We start from the raw sequence: 20,347 nt of genomic DNA, 5'->3' as shown, positions 1-20,347 counted from the left end.
AGAAATGGGGGGTGGGGACTTTTTATTACAAAAATTTTCAAACAGGCCAAAAAAATAGTAATACTGAATACATCTAGATTCAGTCATTAACATTTTACCATTTTTGCTTCACTTTATTTTTTTTAAGTTTTCTAAAATAAATTACATATATCATGCCATTTTATCCCAGAATACTTCAGGATGCACCTCTAAAAATCTAGAACATTTTCCTTATGAAATCGATAATTCTTAATATTATCTAATTCCCATTTCATAATCAAATTTCTCCACTTGTCCCAAAATGTATTTTATAGCTGGTTTCTTCAAAACAGTTTCCAATTAAAATCTGTATATTGCTCCTGGTCATTTTTCCCCTGCCCACTTTATCATAACATTGACTTATTGAAGAAACCAAGCTACTTGTCCTGTATAATGTCCTGCATTATGGATTTGTTCATTTGCTTTCTCAGTGTATCATTTAACTTGTTCTCCTATCCTCTATATTTCCTGTAGACTGCGAGTTATTAAATAAAATTTTTATTAATTCATGTTAAAAACTTTATAGCTGATGCTGTATACCTTATACTGCATCATTACAGAAGACACAGTGTTTTTGGTGATCCCATTATTAATGATAAGTGATAGGATCGATCGCTGGTTAAAGTGATGACAGCTTGATCCTTGTATTATAAAGTTATACTTTGCTCCCCATGACCAGCATGTGATCTTTGATACTTTGATTCCATGAAATACCCAGTTCCCCGTCATCCTTTCACCTAATGAATTTAATATCCATTGATGATCCTTGCCTGAATAAATTTCATCAGAGATTACGAAGTGGTGGGTTTTCTGAATCTGTACATTTTTTAGCAGACGTTTTTCTCTACAGGTATTTTCTCTACGTTTTTCTGTAAGGTATTGTTTTAATTAAAAACATAACCATCAGCATCTTCCTTAGGTTTCAAATGATTTTCTTTGCTGGGGTCAAAACACCTGAACTCACAGTGACAGCTACAGTAAAAACATGTACTATATCTTATTTCAACTTCTGAAGTGTGTTGACATTATGCTGCCTTTTTTTTCATGCCAAGGTAAAAAGAAATCTTTTTTTTTTTTTGGTGTAAGAATAAAAATTGAACTATGTGGATATATTGAGATAATTGTGTAAAAAGAAGACTGAATGAGTTTCAAAATGGATTATTTCTTCATTACCTAGCACTTTATAATTAACTGTTCCTTTTTTTTTATTTCAGGAAGCTGCCACTTTTGCTAGAGAGCAAGGCTTTGAGGTGAGTTAACCCACAATTGTACACTAAACAGATCCTAAAGGTTTCTTCTAGCTGATAATGAAGTTCTTTTGGACAGTGATTGATGTGCTATTATACTCTCAGAGCCTCGCAGCAGTTGCCATGGAAACTTGGCAGTCGTCATGGTTTCTTTGTTCTGCCAGCACAGTGTTATGACGCACTCTGCTAGGTCTGCACCCAACATCGCCTACAGATGTTATTTATTGAATTTTGAAAAGCCTCTTGGGAAGCCAAGAGGTTGGGCACGGTTTCAAGCTGCCTCTGCAGATATGGGGCCTGTCAGTTTGTTCAGTTAAAAAGCTACCTCATTAGCTGCATTACATTTCATAAGGATTCACTGCTAAAGCAGTGGTGGAGCAAGACTAAATAGTGAAATATAATGTCATTTAAATAATTTCAACCCTACCACATGTAGATTATCATTATGTAAATTAATTTCCAAAAGTTGTACTTAACAGTTGTTAGGAACTGATTAATTTAAATACTGTTCATATAAACTTCCTGTTTGAATCTCTTTTTTTTCTTCTCTCTTCTTTTTTTTTGATAGCATAAAACATATACATTTTCTGAAACAAACTATTGATACTTGCTTTACTTTCCAGATAATTGATTCTGTTTTCCTCATAGAAATAGAAATATTATCTTGTCAAGATTCCAAACTCCATGTGGTTGTTGTTGGCAAAATTAAGCTAATAGACAAGACTATGTTTTTACCTACATAATATCTACCTTCCAGTCCATCATTAGTCCACACTGACTAATCTCAGCGCAGGTTAATTGATAGAGAATTCACTGAGTTGGTGAGTTTTATGACTATCATATTTATTTAGCTAGAATTACATAGAATACTGTGTTCTATACAGCAACTTGGAATGTTTCATGGTAGTAATTTTTTAACATTTAATCTGACTAGAGCTGGAACATACAGAAACTCTCTCCTTATTTGCATACTCAGTATTGTCTACCATCTACAGAAGCTGTGAGCATTGACTGGATATATTCGTAAGCTCACTTTGAACTCTTTAGAGAAAGGTGTTGTATGAAATTGTGATGGAAATGTTATTTAAATGTACAAAAGACAGATTCATTATCAAGCAACAAAGTGATACATGTGTATGTTATCCATGTCATAGGACTTGACAACCAGGCATAGGGCTTCCTTTTCTTGGAGGAAGATAGTGAGCATGTGGTATAAGTATTCTACTCTCAAGATCTTATGAAAAAAACTGTATCAGGGTATGAAACTCTGCCTCATAATGCTCAATTAATGGCAACTTTGATAGTTTCTTGGGAGTTTGCTTTTTTTGTTTTAACATATTCTCATGAATATGGGGTTGAGTCACATGAAGAAGAAGGAATAAAGATTTCCAAGTAATTTTTATCTAATTTAAGTTTCACTTTGTCATTTCCCAAACTGGCAATTGATATACAGGGCTAAGTGTAACGAAGGGAATATTCAATTTAAAAGTCAAATGTTTTGATCATGAAACTATACGTAAATGTTTTCAGCCATGTTTTAAAGTTTCACTGATGTGAAATTTCAGTATTAACAATTAATACTCTCTGTTGTTACATCAAAATTCTCCAAAGATAAAAGGCTGAAGAGTATAAATTTGTGTCCTATTTTCTGTGCTAACATTTAAAAATGTATTTTGGTTCTAGAAAATAACCAATTTTGTAGATGTTTAGAAATATAACATTATGTATAACAAATGATCATGATTCAGTAGTACCTTGATAATAATTTTTAATAGTTTATTAAACCTTACTAATTCATAGTTTTATTGCCCTCTTGAGCTACATGCTTTGTATATGCCTGGTTTAAATACAGTCTTAGCAACAAACTACTTTTTCTATTTTCTACTAACCAGCACCATATTAACCTTTCCGTTAGTTCTTACTCATTGATTCTAGAGTTGTTTCTTTTTACCATAAATCTGCCATAAATGATTACAGCATATAAACAAAGTGATGATGATTATAGTAGGATACCTTATTACCTCCTGACATAGCAAGATGACTCAGTTGGTGATTTGACAATGATGTGTTAGATTGGTTAAAAGCACACAGTGTCTTGACGTGTCCCTTCACGGGTTCCCTAAAATATTATACGCATCACAGAATCTGTAGGAGCCATGAGTAGAATACCCTGAAGTAATAAGTATTGTTAATAAAATATAATCCATGTATGGCATGCTATCTAGAGAAACTGAATGATTTTAAAATGTCATGAAAGTTTCCTAAGTTCATTAGATAGGGATATGAAAGCATAGGTTTGAAACTTGGTATTTTTAAAGACTCAAACAAGAATAAATCACTTAACAGTTTAATGTCTATGGAAATGTGTCAGTGCTCTCAAGTGTAGTGTGACAAACTAGACAAAATCTGTCTTATTCCTCCCAACTTTAATTTTACCTCTTAATTTGGGGCATGAATGAGAGGAGAGAAATGAAAAAATTAAAAAAGAAAGGAAAGGTGGGCATTTTTTTCTTCCCACAAATCCACTGTCCTACCCTCATTTTCTGTTATAAATCCCAATCAGTTCCCAAAGCCACTGAGTGTTGCCACTAGTGATCTGTCTGCTAAGAGACCAATCTAAATGCCTCTAAAAATAACCAGTGTTTATTCATCAGGAAATATCTTCAGCAGCATTGTTTATGATATTCTGGTTAGCTTCTCTGCAAATTTTAGATAATCTTTCTTTAAGAAAAAAATCTTGGACTTCCCTGGTGGCAGAGTGGTTGAGAGTTCGCCTGCTGATTCAGGGGACACCGGTTCGTGCCCCGGTCCGGGAAGATCCCACATGCCGCGGAGCGGCTAGGCCCGTGAGCCATGGCCGCTGAGCCTGCGCGTCCGGAGCCTGTGCTCCGCAACGGGAGAGGCCACAACAGTGAGAGGCCCGCGTAACGCAAAAAAAAAAAAAAAAATCTTTAATCTTTAAAACGAATTGGGCAATTTTCAGTAAGAAGAGGTAGCTTAGGAGGGCACTGGAGAATGAGATAAAAACTGGAGCTGGGCAGAGCACAAAGCAGAAGAGAGAGGATTTTTATATATATATATAGGTTGATGGAAAATTGCATAGTGCCCTGTTTTAAATGACAGACCTGCTAAGAATTTAAAATGACAATTCTTTGGGTAAAAAGTTTCGTGAGGCCTTTTGTTATTTTGGAAAATCGGTTCAGACTGCAGTGTTTTTAAATCAACCTTATCTTGAACTGATTAAAGGTTTGTATTTTTAGAACCTAAATAAAAATAAGGTACTTAGTAACATGTTTCATTATGAAACCTTTTTAAAGCAGTATTGAAAATTGATTTAAATTAAAGTGAAGGGCATACCTCCAAAACCTAAATAAAAAATATTTTTTATATTTTCATTCTCAGTGAAATAGAGTATATGCCAAATGATGAAGATAACTTATACCTTTTCTATTGGATCAGTTATTCAGTTTTACTCCAGGCAACAAATTTTAATTTTCTTATTTTAGATCTCTAAAATACAATACTTCTAACCATAGAGGAAATAAAGCAATCTTTTAACATTTTCCTACTTTCCCTACAGCCCATGACTCTACCCAGAGGCTTCCAGGCTTGTAGTCTTTCTCTGAGCAATGACAACTCTATCATCTTATACCACTGAGAGAGGGAAGTATTGAATTGTGCTATCCAATATGCATCTACTAGTCACGTGTGGCTATTTAAATTAAAATTAAATAAAATTTAAAATTCAGTTCCTCAGTCTCTTGGCACATTAGAAGTGCATGCATACGTAGATAGGGACTACCATATTGGACAGAGCAGATATAAACATATACATCATCACAGAAAGTTCCACTGATCAGCACTGGATAGCAAGTCCAGAGAGTTTCAGGAGATATTGATTCCCAAAGAATTCTCCAAGATTTTTCTAAGGTTCCTGTGTTCCTTACAAATACAAAGAATGCAGTGAATGATCACCAAGAGTTTCTGGAAATAAGACACTAAGTCAGGTCATGCTGGCTAAGAGAGTACAATGCTGCTTCCTTAGGTGACTGAGTCCCAAATGACAACAGTTTTAAAACACTAGATTAACAGAAAGCGATACGATAGTCTTCAAATTCTCTTCATTTAATCACTTACTCATTCAACAAATATTTGCTGAGCACTGACTTTCTGCCTAACACTTTGAAAACTTGAAAAATACAAATATCTAGCTATGACAGAAAAAAGCAAAACAAACAAACAATAGGGAAACAAATTTGAAACAGAGGGAACAAGAGTACATAGGCCCACAGACACAAAAGAGCATAATGTACTGTGTACTCCAGGAACTGACAGGAGGCCAGTGTGACTGGAACGGAGTGAGTGAGGAGGAGGTAGTATGAGACAGGATGGAAGCTGACACATCATATGAACCCCGTAATTATTATAGGAGTTCCTATTTCGGAAACAAAGCAGAATACGCTGTGGTTAAGTGAGGCAATGTATGCAGACACCACAATTGGTATTCTATAAGAGTAGGTAGATTGTGACAGTATTGTTTAATATTTGTATCATCAACTTGTTAAAAATGGAATGAAGAGAATATATTGTTTTGGTTTTTTTTTTTTTTTTTTTTAGTTTTGCTTGTGTTGGGTCTTCGTTGCTGCGCACAGGCTTTGTCTAGTTGCAGCAAGCAGGGGCTACTCTTCGTTGTGGTGTGCGGGCTTCTCATTGCAGTGGCTTCTCTTGTTGCAGAGCATGGGCTGTAGGCGCGAGGGCTTCAGTAGTTGTGGCTCGTGGGCTCTAGAGCGCAGGCTCAGTAGTTGTGGCGCATGGGCTTAGTAGCTCCGCGACATGTGGGATCTTCCCGGACCAGGGCTCGAACCCGTGTCCCCTGCATTGGCAGGTGGATTCTTAACCACTGCGCCACCAGGGAAGTCCCGAGAATATATTTTTTAATTTGGAAAACAGTGCTAAATTTAAGGTGTGTGATCACCAGTGACAATAAAAGCATAATTGAACATTTATGAAATGATTCACAGTTTATAAAACCTTTTCTAACGTATCATCGATATATTTAATATTCATACAAACCTGGTGGCTCGGGTAGGTAGGGCATGTATTGCCATATCAGTTGAACAGAAAAAATAAGCTGCATGACTTGTTCAAGGTCATGTAGCTAACAGACAATAGAGCCAGAATCAGAGCTCAGCTCTCTGAGTCTGGTACTCTTTACTATATAAACTACACTTCTTTCGTTCTCACATTCTAACGTACTGGAGGAGGAAATTAGATTTCCAGTGACCTTGGAAAATGAGAAATATCTGGAAATTCAGAAGGTGAAATTCACTACAGTAAAATACATGCCAGAATAATTAATAAAAAATATCCAACAGTGAGAGGCCTGCGTACCACAAAAAAAAATTAAATATATATATATATATATATAATATTTAAATGCAGGATCAGCAGTGACTTATGAATGTGGCATAAAATGATTTAGGATAAACATGCTCTAGTTTTTTGGTTACAACAACAGAAGGCACATTGCCAGAATTCATAGAAGCAGTATAATCTGTGGATAACATGGAAGAGTATAATCCCTGGAGTTAGACTTTGTGGGTGCTAGTCCTGACTCCACCTCTTAGTATGCTTATGACTTTAGGAAGTTACTTAACCTCTCTGTGACTCAGTTTCCTCATCTATAAAATGGGGATATAGTAATAGTGCCTACTGCCTAGAGTGGTTAAGATTTAATGAGTACTTCAGAGTGCTCATAGCTATTTATACATGGCTCATAGCTAAATTGTATGAGCTTTCTTCTACTTCTCCTTCCTTTTTTCTCTTTGTCCTCCCTTATTAGATACCATAATTGAATTCTCAATACTCAAAACTCTTGAGGCCCTTTCTAGAGATTTTGAGGCGACTTAGGATTTGACAATTTTGAAAAGTATTAAAATGACGGTAAATAGAGGAAATAAATTAATATTTATGAAGTACTTGGCATATTCTAAGTATTGCATTAAGCTCTTTCACTTACCTTATCTTCTTTCATCCTCACAAAAGAACATTTTCATTTTGAAACAATTTTAGATTTAGAACGTTTGCAAAAATAGTACAGAGAATTTCCAGATACCTTCACTCAGCTTCCCCTAATGTTAACATCTTACATAACCAGAATGTAATAATCAAAGTCAGGAAATTAACATTTGTACAGGGTCAGTAACTGAACTACAGAACTTACTTTGATTTTACCAGTTTTTCCTCTAATTTCCTTTTTCTGTTCCACAATCTAATCCAGGGTTACAGGTTGCATTTATTTGTCATATCGTCTTAGTCTCTTCCTATCAGACAGTTTGTCACTTGTTCCTTGTTCATGAATTTGATACTTTTGAAGAGTACCTGTCAGTCGTTTTGTAGAATGTCCCTCAATTTAGGTTTGTCTGATGTTCTCTCATAATTAAATTGAGGTCATGCATTTTGGGCAGAAATACCACAGAGATCACTCTTCTCAGTGCATCACATCAGGGATGTAAATGATAGCTCAGTGTCTTACTGTTGGCCAAGTTAACTTTGATCACTGGGTTAAGGTGGTACTTAACCTCTGTGAAGTTACTGTTTTCCCACTGTAGTGAATAAATATCTTGGGGGCAATATTTTGAGACTGTGCAAATATCCTATTTTACCCACTAATTTTAGCATCGCTAAATGTGATCACTGGGGTGAAGGGATGTCTGTCAACTTTCTCCACTGTAACATTTCTGTTTTCCCTTTTATAATGAATAAGTGTCTTAGGGGGAGATACTATGAGCCCATGCAAATATCCTGATTCTCTTCAGACTTTTGCCCACTGATTTTAGCATACTTCACTCCCAACATCGTTTAACACAAATATTATTGTCTTAGTTTTGTAGGGAGGTTTATTTACCTGCCTGAGAGGTATATTTACCTCCTTGAGGTCACACAAATAGTAAATCCAGCTGTGTCATACTCCCTTGTAATTTCATCATTCTGTTAAGATATGTTAACCCAGGTATATGGGAGAAGGATCTACCAGGGGATAGGGGAGGAGAGGCTACAGAACTCGAAATATATACATTGTTGGGAAGACAAAATTGAGATTTTAAGAAAAGTTTTTATACGAGATGGGAATCAACTGTTGAGGGCAAAGCAATGACTCCTCAAAGCATAGTGAGAAATTTAGGTTTGGTGCACACTGACAGTGATCCAAGAGAGACAAAGGGGTTTTGTACGAACGGTGGATATTGATGCAAATATCAATAGAAAATATAGCTTAACCTTTCTGTAAAGATTTATCTTTTGTATTTGAAAAGTTTGTTTCCATCTTGAATTGCCATTTTTATAAGATTTAATCTGACATAAAAAAAATTTCTTTGATTAGGATACCAAAACTACCACAAAAAATATATCTTCTCACAGCGTTGGTATAAGACAACCAAATCTCACTCTTAATTTATTCCTTATACCACCTTAAAGAAGGACCTCTACTTAAAAAATATCCAGTACATGCATAAGATTCCGCCCCCAAGATGGTAAAGTGAATCTTTCTGGCGTTTGCTTCTTACCTTTACTCAAGATGAACTGTACCCAATCATAAGCAAAAATCCTACAGCAGTAAAATATGTGTTTGATAAGGAGACTGAGAGAATATATGTAATTTTTTAGAGTATACATTTATTTGAGAGAGTGAAGACATTACTATCATAAGACATTGGCAATAACTAATAATAAGGACCCATTGTATAGCACAGGGAACTCTACTCAATACTCTGTAATGACCTATATGGGAAAAGAATTTTAAAAAGATATATGTATGTATATATAACTGATTGACTTTGCTGTACACCTGAAAGTAACACAACATTGTAAATCAACTATACTCCAGTAAAAATTTAAAAAACAAACAAACAAACAGAAAAAAGACATGCATTTTGTGGGGTCCTTTCAACTGTCGTCAGTCATTTCTAATAGTCTTTCCCCTCAAACTGAGGGAGTTTCTTCTCATGTTATCAGAGTTCAGGCTTAGTTCTCTTCTAAAATAAGCAACCAGAAGTGGAATAGTCAGCCTGTTTGTAAGGTCAGCAGCATTATCCAATCACAAGTGGCTATTCTTTTCAGAAACAACAGTCCTCTGGAATCATGATGTTAGGTATAGGAGAAGCTTAGGTTCATATATCATCCAGAATTTCTTAAGTATTTTGTGAATAAACAGCATACAAATATTTCACTGATGACCATCATACTTTTAAAAAATCATGGTTTCTGATGTTGTCTGTAACCAGTGTGACTTGTCTGCCTTACTTACCTAAATTCTTCTGTCCTGTATCCTAATTAAATTATTTTCTTAGATGTATTTCCCCACTGGTATTTCTTAGATATATTTCCCCACTGGTATTTCCCCACTGGTATTTCTCCATAACTGTTTGAAACTTTACACAGTGATAGAGTAAACTACCAACAAACCCCAAACCATGGGCAATTTTACAGGCCCACTAAATTCAGACATGGGTTTTTAAGTTATCTAAAATTGTTGAAAACATGATTCTGAATATCTAACCCATAGCTCAAGAGTTAGATTTCAAGACAGACATTTATGATGTAAAACTTCGCAGCCTATGTGATATGCAAAATAGCATGAAGGTTTCTAGAATTAATTTGTAATTTTTAAAACTTTATCTTTAAAAAAAGTAGTTCTTGGGCTTCCCTGGTGGCACAGTGGCTGAGAGTCCGCCTGCCGATGCAGGGGACACGAGTTCGTGACCCGGTCCGGGAAGATCCCACATGCCGCTGAGCGGCTGGGCCCGTGAGCCATGGCCGCTGAGCCTGTGCGCCCGGAGCCTGTGCTCCGCAACGGGAGAGGCCACAACAGTGAGAGGCCCGCGTACCGAAAAAAATAAATAAATAAAGTAGTTCTTTCTCTTATTTTAGTTCTTTGAAAAATTTGGCATTATAGTAACCATTATTTCCAGAATCAGCATAATTATGCTCTGTAAACCTCTAAAATAATTTAATATTACTCTTTTTACAATCTTATTAATTGGAAATTTGAAAACTGTGTTTTTGTTGATATCAAAGGAATGTTAATTTTTAAAAATATGATAATAGTTATATGGTTATGTTTGAGTCATTACCTTTCAGAAATACATACTAAAGCATTTACATGTGACACTAGTATCTGAGATTTGCTTCAGAATAATATGAAAGGCAGGTGGATAAAGGTATATAAATGAAATAAGCATCATCATAAATTTAAAACTGTTGCATCTTGATGGTGGGTTCCTTGAAGATTGTTATTCTATTTACTTCTGTATGTGGTTAAAATTTTTAAATAATAACTCTTAATACATTTTCAGGTCTTTCTTACTTTGAACATGAGAAGATAAATCCTTTATCTACTAATAAAATTTTAGTTTATTGTATTGGTTATGAGAATTTTTTTCCTTCTTTCTATTAATAGACTGAAGACATTAAAGAAATAGCCAAAAAGACACAGGCTCTTCCAAAGGTGAACTCAGAGAGGCAGCGAATCGTGATTTTCACTCAAGGGAGAGATGACACCATACTGGCTACAGGTACATGTGGAAACTGTGGGAGAAACCCAGTATTATGGAGATTAATCATTCTAACAAAATTCTATATTTTTTCTATTTTAATTTATTCAAAGCAATGTACTTTTTTTTTTTTTTACCACCTTCATGTCTTTTACCCCATCTCACCTCCACCCCCATTCCCACCTCTGGCATCCACCAATCTGTTCTCTGTATCTATGACTTTGGGTTTTGTTGGGTTTTTTTTAATTCTTCATATAAGAGATATCATACAGTGTTTGTCTTTCCATGTCGGACTTATTTTGCTTAGCATAGTGCCCTGAATGTTCATCCATATTGTTTCAAATGGCAGCATTTCCTTTTTTATGGCTGAATAACATTTCAGCATGTGTGTGTGTGTGTGTGTGTGTGTGTGTGTGTGTGTGTGTGTGTGTACCACATTTTCTTTATCCATTCTGAAGTCTGTCCATCCTGAGTGTCTATCAGTGGACACTTAGTTTGTTTCCATGTCTTGGCTATTGTAAATAATACTGCAACGAACATAGGGGTGCAGATATCTCTTTGGGTTAGTGTTTTTGTTTCCTTTGGCTAATTGCTCAGAAGTAGAATTGCTGTATCATATGGTAGTTCTACTTATAATATTTTGAGGAGCCTCCATACTGTTTTTCATAGCAGCTCCATCAATTTACATTCCCACCAGCAGTGCACAAGGGTACCCTTTTCTCCATGTCCTTGCCAACATTTATTTCCTGTCTTTATGATGACAGCCATTCTAACAGGTATAAGGTGATACCTCAGTGTGGTTTTGATTTGTATTTTCCTGATGATTAGTTATGGTCAACACCTTTTCATGTACCTGTTGGCCATCTGTTGTCCTCTTTTGAAAAAATGTCTATTCAGATCCTCTACCCTTTTTTTTTGCTGTACGCAGGCCTCTCACTGTTGTGGCTTCTCCCGTTGCGGAGCACAGGCTCCGGATGCGCAGGCTCAGTGGCCATGGCTCACGGGCCCAGCCGCTCCGCGGCATGTGGGATCTTCCCGGACCGGGGCACGAACCCGTGTCCCCTGCATTGGCAGGTGGACTCTCCACTGCGCCACCAGGGAAGCCCCTCTACCCATTTTTTAACTGGATTATTTGGTTTTTTCTATTGAGTTGTATGAGTTCTTTATATATTTTGGATGTTTACCCCTTATCAGGTACATGACTTGGAAATATTTTCTCCCATTCCATAGGTTGCCTTTTCATTTTATTGATGGTTTCCTTTGCTGTACTGAAGTTTTTTAGTTTGAACTCCCACTTGTTTATTATTGCTTTTTTGGCCTTTGCTTTTGGTGTACAATCCAAAAAAATCATTGTTGATCAATGTCAAGGACTTATCCCCTTTGTTTCCTTCTAAGAGTTTTTTGGTTTCAAGTCTTACCTTCAAGTCTTTCATCCATTTTGAGGTGATGCTTATGTATGTTGTAAGATAGTGGTTCAGTTTCATTCTTTTGCATATGGCCATCTGGTTTTTCCAACGCCATCTATTGAAGAGACTATCCTTTCCCCATTGTATACTCCTGGCTCTTTTGTCATAAATTAATTGACCATACGTGTGTGGGTTTATTTCTGGGCTCTCTGTTTTGTTCCATTGATGTATGTGTTTGTTTTTATGCTGCAGTACTATTCTGTTTTGACTACTCTATCTTTGTAATATCGTCTGAAATCAGGAAGTGTGATGCCTCCAGCCTTGTTCTGTTTCTCAAGATTGCTTTGGCTATTCAGGATATTTTGTGGTTCCCTACAAATTTTAGGACTGTTTGTTATATTTCTGTGAAAATATACTTTTTATTGTTTTTGTTTAACAAATACATCTATCTTCTCTCAGTAGAAAAGATTTCATTTTCAAGAACTTAATTTATTAAAATTCAGTTGAGTAAATCCACATTGATTTAGTTTATTTACTTTGATATTTTGGAGATATTGTCAGTCTAAAAATGTCTTTCTTGAAAAAAAAAAGACATTTTACTTACCAAATACCTGTGCTTGAATAAAATAAATTTATCTGATTATGAGCAACAGAATTCAGAAATAAGTTATTTCCTTAGAGCTTCCCTGGTGGCTAAGTGATTGAGAGTCCGCCTGCCAATGCAGGGGACACAGGTTCGTGCCCCGGTCCGGGAAGATCCCACATGCTGCGGAGCGGCTGGGCCCGTGAGCCATGGCTGCTGAGCCTGCGTGTCTGAACCCTGTGCTCCGCAACGGGAGAGGCCACAACTGTGAGAGGCCTGCGTACCGCCAAAAAAAAAAAGTTACTTACTTAGTTTTAAACTTCAAGAACAAAACCTCACTTTTGTTTTTACTCGGCCATCTATTTTATAGCTCTCACATAAATAGAATAGAGGGAACTTCCCTGGTGGTCCAGTGGGTAAGACTCCGTGTTCCCAATGCAGGGGGCCCAGGTTCGATCCCTGTTCGGGGAACTATATCCCGCATGCATGCCGCAACTAAGAGTTCACATGCCGCAACTAAAAGAAAAAAAAAAAAGATCCTGCATGCTGCAGTAAAGATCCCATGTTTCTCAACTAAGACCCAGTGCAGCCAAAATAGGTGAATAAATATATATATATAATTTTAATAATAAATAGAATAGGAATTTCATCTAGTAAACATTTATTGATTAAAATGAGTAATATTGTCAATATGATGCTGCCTACTATTAAAGCCAAAATACAAAACTTTAAATACTCTCTGAACCCTTAGGATTAAAACCAGTTAATTTATAATTATTATAAACAGTAGCAATTATTACCTTTATGTTTGTTCAGTACTCTGCTGAACACTGAAATTTAAGATAGACTTAAATATCTAACTGGAACATAAAATTGGTACACATCGAAGTATGAATACGACAAAGTATAATTATATTTCTTAATTATTGGTACAGAGTAGATGGGTTGTATTGACTCAAAGAAGGAGATCAATAAAGCTTGAAGAAAGAAGTTATAGTGAATATGGAGTAAATTTTTTATTGAATTAAATATATAAGCCTGAAATGGGTGAAAAAAGAAATTATTGTCAAATTGTGGGGAGAAGGAACCCTACAGTTAATTTATTTCAACTTACTTATTTTAGAATTGTCAAAAGCAAGATTGAGAAATTTACTTAAAAAAATATGTTTCAAAATAATTCTGTGAGTGGTAAATAGTGAAGTGGGGTTATAGATGAAGTGAGATTTGTCATGAGTAAATAATTGTGGAAGCCATGTGATGGATATATGGGGGGATGGTCATTATTGCTATTACTTCCACTTCTATATATGTTTAAAATTCTCCAAAATTAAAAGTATATAAAACAGAAAGAAATGTAAAAAGTAATTTTTCAGACAAAATTCAGATATTAAGTGGTTTTTCCCAAGACACATTGATATCCTTGCTAAGCCTTGAATTTTAGGAAGGATTTAAAGAAAAGAGGGCAGGGCTTCCCTGGTGGCGCAGTGGTTGAGAGTCCGCCTGCCGATGCAGGGGACACGGGTTCGTGCCCCGGTCCGGGAAGATCCCACATGCCGCAGAGCGGCTGGGCCCGTGAGCCATGGCTGCTGAGCCTGCGCGTCTGGAGCCTGTGCTCCGCATCGGGAGAGGCCACACCAGTGAGAGGCCCGCGTACCGCAAAAAAAAAAAAAAGGAGGGCAGTCCAGTCAAAGAGGATCATGTGAGCAAAGGCACCAGGTAGTATATAATCTTTAATTGTTGTGACAGGAAAAGCCATGTTGTTGTTAATTTGTACAAGAAAGAAAAGAAATAAGTCATGAAAAGATATCCCTTCATTGATAATAACTATCTGGATTGCCGTCTTCCTATAGTATGTGGCCTGTTCCTGTCTTAGCAATAAACACTGTTTGGAAAAGTGAAAAACATGCAGATTTCTTATAGGAACTGTTATACTGCTTTCAGATTCATAAAATGCAATTTGTTGCTCTTTATGGAGACATTTATTTTAAGGCTTTATGTATTCCAGATCTACATATTGTACAAGTGTCTTCCTCATTGTGAATTTGCACAATTTTCCCAAAATTGAAACCTTTAAAATTAGCTTCCCCTTCCTGTGACTGAATTTCCTTGTCAACTCATTTTGTTCTTTATTAAATCTATTAAACCATTCTTAGGGATGCTTACCAGCAGGAATTTATTTGCGGAAAGACGCTGGCTAATCTTTGCTGTTCCTACTATATGAAAATGAACTTAAATTAGAGGATGCACTATATCTGCAATGCATGATAAATACAAGATGGATAGAGAATCTGTTCAGCGGTGTCAGCTACAAAAGCAAACATGATAAATGTTAATGCAATTTTGAGCCCTGGGATAAGCTATTCAATGCACAAGCATAGCTGAATCTCTTTGCTATGTTGTTATTCATGGCAGCCAAATAAATGTCAATAATAAAAGAGAATTAAAGATTTTCATTTCCCAGAGGCAATCCTCTAATACGGCTTGATCTTTCATTTCATTTGTAATTCGTTCTCATGTCAGGATGCAATCATTCGCCAGGCTCTGGGTGTCATGTTAAGTCATTTAATAATGATTAAGAACATAAAAATGCTTGGCCTGTGGGGCAATTCACAGAAGAGATGCCAATTTGTTATTGTTTTTCCTCCTTTCCTCTTGAATATGGATCAGCTTTTTCCCACCTCCTAGCATAAAATACTAATGGAAGATGGGGAAGGAATGTGTCCCTTAATTTACCATAAGTGACATTCCAGAACGGCACAAGGCAGTGCTAGCACACTTATTAAAACACTAATTAGGAATTAGTGTTTTAGTTCCTTAAACCTCACTCTGTAGAGTACTTTTAAATGATCACTGCTAAGTTTGTGACATTTAGCAATAATGTAACAAAATTAGTTTCCTTGGTATTTAATTCTAGAGACCTTTCTCCTTTTGAGATACAGAGTCTGTAAACTACTTTCTCTTATTTTATAAATGTAATTCTTTGAATTTCTCTCCTATGAATTGCTTGTGAATCTGAAGCCTTTTCCACTTACCCTATTTTTTTGGTCACCTCTATTTCATTTGGGTATCCATCCTCTATCCTTGCAGCCCAGAGGTTTTGTCACATACCAGCCCAGAGGTTTTGTCACATCACTGGTTCCTTGCTTACAGGACAATTGAGTTCTGAGCTTTTGGCGGGGTGAGGGGACCTGAGGGGGACTGGAAAGTAATGAGTAAGAGACTAGGGATGAAGGGCAGGAAGGAAAAGATGATTCTATCCATTTTGATCCTTTTAATGTTGACTAACCTGTTAGAGGAATGGGAGTCAGGTTAGGGAAATCATTTCTGTGTCTATAAACTTTAGAAAAACTAATACTACAGATTACCTACTAGAAAGCAGCTGCTAATAAGGTCTTCATATATTCACATCTTACTATGATAAGGACTGTAGTGAAAAAAATACAGATTTTCTACATACACATGTGTAAATATATATACATATATATGTCCTTATAGGAAGTTTAAATTTCTCCAAGTTTCCGTACTAAATTTATCACTAAAAATTGGAGGAAGCAATAGGACTTTTGTTCTAAATTGAAAATAATGCATTTTACACAGTGGCTGTTACGAGACAATAAAATAGGTCCACTGAAGAATAAACTGTAGACTTTTCTGAATAATTTCAGAGTGCTTTCTGGGCTGTTTGAATTGTAATTTTGCTCAGACAGAAAAAACAGACTAGCTCAGAGGTTTTCACCTGGAAGACTGGTGCTGTTATATTAGAATCACCTAATGGGCTTTTGGTAAGTAGAGCCCTTCCTTCATAAAAACACCTTCCCCTCAACCTGATACATCCCTGTGAGGAGTTAGAATATACATCCTCAAGAAGATGTCTAAGAATGGGGGTGATAGAGTCTGAGGGGAGGGGAGTGTAGGATTGTGTATTTGTTGAAAAAGCTCCCTGAGGTGATATAGCAGTGCTGTCTATGCTCCATCTCTCACGTTGAGAACCATTGGATTAGGTGATTTAATAATGTTGCTGCAAGTTCTATGATCCTATGGGATAATGGAAACAAAACCTTTTAGCAGCTAAGCATCTAGTACTTCAATAAGTCAGGCCTTTTTGAATGCTTCTCTTTCTCAATAAATCACAAAGTAACGAGGACCCATCCACAATAACAAGCAATCTACATACTACTTTATTTTTTTTATTTTTTATTTATTTTATTTATTTATTTTTGACTGCATTGGGTCTTTGTTGCTGCACGCGGGCTTTCTCTAATTGTGGTGAGCGGGGGCTACTCTTCGTTTGCAGTGCAGGGGCTTCTCATTGCAGTGGTTTCTCTTGTTGCAGAGCATGGGCTCTAGGTGCACGGGCTTCAGTAGTTGTGGCATGCAAGCTCAGTAGTTGTGGCTTGGGGGCTCTAGAGCGCAGGCTCAGTAGTTGTGGCACACGGACTTAGATACTCTGCGGCATGTGGGATCTTCCCAGACCAGGGCTTGAACCCATGTCCCCTGCATTGGCAGGGGGATTCTTAACCACTGCGCCACCAGGGAAGCCCTACATACTACTTTAAATTGTCTCCTGCGTCTGGCATGCTTGTAATTTGAGGTAGTCACATTGTAGTGTCCTTTGTCATTTCATTATGGGGTAAATAGGGTTATTGAAGTTTCTTGCCTTCATGTTCTTGAGTCCTTAAACTTGTCACCCCATTTGCTAGTTAAATTGTCATGTTCTTTGAAAACACTCAGTGCTGTCCATTACTCTCTAAGAAAAGATCAGTGTGATTTGCAATTCTGGTAGGCATAAGGCACAGAAGGTGTGCAAAAGAAAATGCAAACTCTGAAGGAAAACAATCTCAGCAGCTGGAAGAATAATGTCAGCACATCATCACAACTCCTACTGCTACAAAATATTATTATAAATCACTTTGAAAATGTTATCTCTACTGCAGCCAAACCAATTTTAAATCATGTTCTTGTTGGCATAGGTTGGTAATGGCGTGGATGGAACAAATTAAGTAGCATTCTTTCAGAGTGTCTATGTATGGCATTCATAGAAAAAAGTTCTTACCAGATGAGGTTTTACAGAATATATATCAATATTTCGTAACTATGAATATAAACAAGTAAGTTATTAACTCATGTTCCATTTTTAGATTTTTGTAACCATAAAAGACAAAGTCCTTTAATTATCCAAGAGGTCGAACATAATTTAGAAGGACATATATGGAACTGTCACATTCCTGACAAAGTAATATCTTTGGGGCATGGTATGTGTGGTTTAGTGATCTCATGCCTGTCAAGAAATGAGACTTCTTTCAACTCCCACCTTTCTATCAAAGCTAGAAAGCAAAATGGGAGACAGCCTACACTAGGCAAATGTTAGCCTTATTATAGCATTTATTTTTGGAAGGACCCTTATTCAGATTTATTGAGGTATAGATTACATATAGTAAAATGCAGATATATTTTACCAAATAACGTGTAACCACCATAATCAAAATATAGAATATTTTGTATGGTTTATTTTGAAATATAGTATGGATACAAAATTGGTACAGATTTTCACTATGTCAACACACCTGTGCCAACTACCACCAGATCAAGTAATAGAACACTTCTAGCACTTTAGAAGCCACCTCTTGTGCTCCCCTCCTAATCATTACCCCCCACCAAATGTACTTATTATTTTGGCTTCTGCTGCTAACAATTTGTTGTGCTTCTTTTTAAAATAGAATCACCCAGTATATAGACTTTTTATCTTGATCTGTCCCCATAATTTTTTAAGCAGTACCTTACTTTTGACAACATAAGATGCTCTAGGCTCTTGTATTTACCTACCTCGGTCCAAGAATCGACTACTTCTTCAAATAACCCCGGTTCCTTTTATTAGCAAATGGTATTTAGAAACCCAGATCTGGGTGCTAGATATGTTCATTGCTACTTGAGAATCATTGCTTCTAGGCCCTCTTACAAATAGATTGGCAATATATGTATGTATAACAACTCATGAATCTATACCTATCTATATTTATTCCTATATCTATCTGTCCATTTATATATTTAAATTCCATGAGTTCAAACTGATACCTTTGATTCCAGTCCAACAGGAGAGTTCATTCTAGCCTTCTCCCTTTCCTTATTTATAACTTCCTCTGACATTGAAGTTCTGGTTTTCATTATGTAAGATACATTTACTATTTGTTCTGTCTTAAAGTAGTTTTGAATTGCTTACCCATACCCTTGTATGAAACATATTTCCTTAATGTACAGTGTTAGATTATAGTCCTTTTTGTCTTTGGCCCTACAGTATCTAGTCAAAATACTGTTATCCAAAAGTAACTTTGTTAGTTCTTTTATTCTATCCACTTCATGTGGTTACATTATTTATTTGTAATGCAGTTATATTCATTTGTTAGAGTTTGTATTCCATTTTGGTTTCCTTTCATATCTGTGTTGGTTTTTTTAATAATTAAAATTCACTCTTTATGGTGTCAGCTTCTCTGTGTTTTGACAAATGCATACATTTATGTAACTACCACCATAGTTATAATTCAGAAGGGTTCCGTTTTTCAGTTCCAGTTTTCCAAAGTGATGGTACCAGTTTATACTCCCACCAGTAGCATATAGAATGGCTTTTCCCCCCCACAACTTCACCAGCGTTTGCTGCTATCCACCTTTTTAGTTTTGTCATTCTGGTGAGTATGTACTAGTATCTCATTGTGCTTTTAACTGGAATTTTCCTACTGTAATGAGGTGGGACACCTTTTCACCTGCTTCTTAACATTTGTATATCTTCTTTTGTTGAAGTCTTTTTTTTTTTTTTTGGCTGCGTTGGGTCTTCATTGCTGCATGCCAACTTTCTCTAGTTGCAGTGAGCCGGGGCTACTCTTCGTTGCCGTATGTGGACTTCTCATTGCAATGGCTTCTGTTGTTGCCGAGCACGGTCTCTGGGTGCATAGGCTTCAGTAGTTGTGGCACGCGGTCTCAGTAGTTGTGGCTTGTGGGCTCTAGGGCGCAGGCTTGGTAGTTGTGGTGCAGGGGCTTAGCTGGGCATGTGGGATCTTCCCAGACCAGGGCTCAAACCCGTGTCCCCTGCACTGGCAGGTGGATTCTTAACCACTGCGCCACCAGGGAAGCCCTGACGTCTTTTGCTCTTATTAGATTGTCTTATTGATGATAATTCTTCTTACAGTCAGCATGCAAGTCTTGTTACAAAAGCCTTTAATTTTAATATAGTCCAATTTATAATGTTTTCTCCTGTGGGTAATAACTTTTCATGTTCTTTGAAGAAAATCTTTGCATATGCCAAGCTTATGAAGATATTTTCCTATTCTCTTTTTCTATAATTTTTATTTATTTATTTTTATATCTAGATCCACAGTCCATCTAGAATTAGAATCAGTTTTTATATACGGTGTGGGCTAGAGGGCATGATTCATTTATTTTGTGCATATGAGTAACCAGTTGACCCATCATCATTTATTAAAAGGAACATCCTTTTCCTAACTGCACTGAATTGGTACCTTTGTCACATTTCAAGTGACCTTATATCTGTGT

General features: G+C 36.4%; 1 protein-coding gene across 10 annotated transcripts in view; it reads left to right on the top strand.

Annotated features, from left to right (window-relative positions):
- ADK (adenosine kinase) overlaps positions 1-20,347 on the top strand; it is a 486,210-nt gene that overhangs the window by 396,749 nt on the left and 69,114 nt on the right. For all 10 annotated transcript variants that reach the window (XM_067710464.1, XM_067710462.1, XM_067710466.1 and 7 more), the window contains 2 exons: positions 1,233-1,268; positions 10,723-10,837. In XM_067710464.1, the coding sequence (XP_067566565.1) occupies positions 1,233-1,268; positions 10,723-10,837 (151 nt within the window). The remainder of the gene's footprint in view (positions 1-1,232; positions 1,269-10,722; positions 10,838-20,347) is intronic.

The sequence above is a fragment of the Pseudorca crassidens genome, chromosome 16, assembly GCF_039906515.1.
Source record: "Pseudorca crassidens isolate mPseCra1 chromosome 16, mPseCra1.hap1, whole genome shotgun sequence".
Taxonomy (NCBI): Eukaryota; Metazoa; Chordata; class Mammalia; order Artiodactyla; family Delphinidae; genus Pseudorca; species Pseudorca crassidens.
The sequence above is the reverse complement of the archived record's forward strand: the minus strand, read 5'-3'. Positions and strand labels throughout refer to the sequence as shown.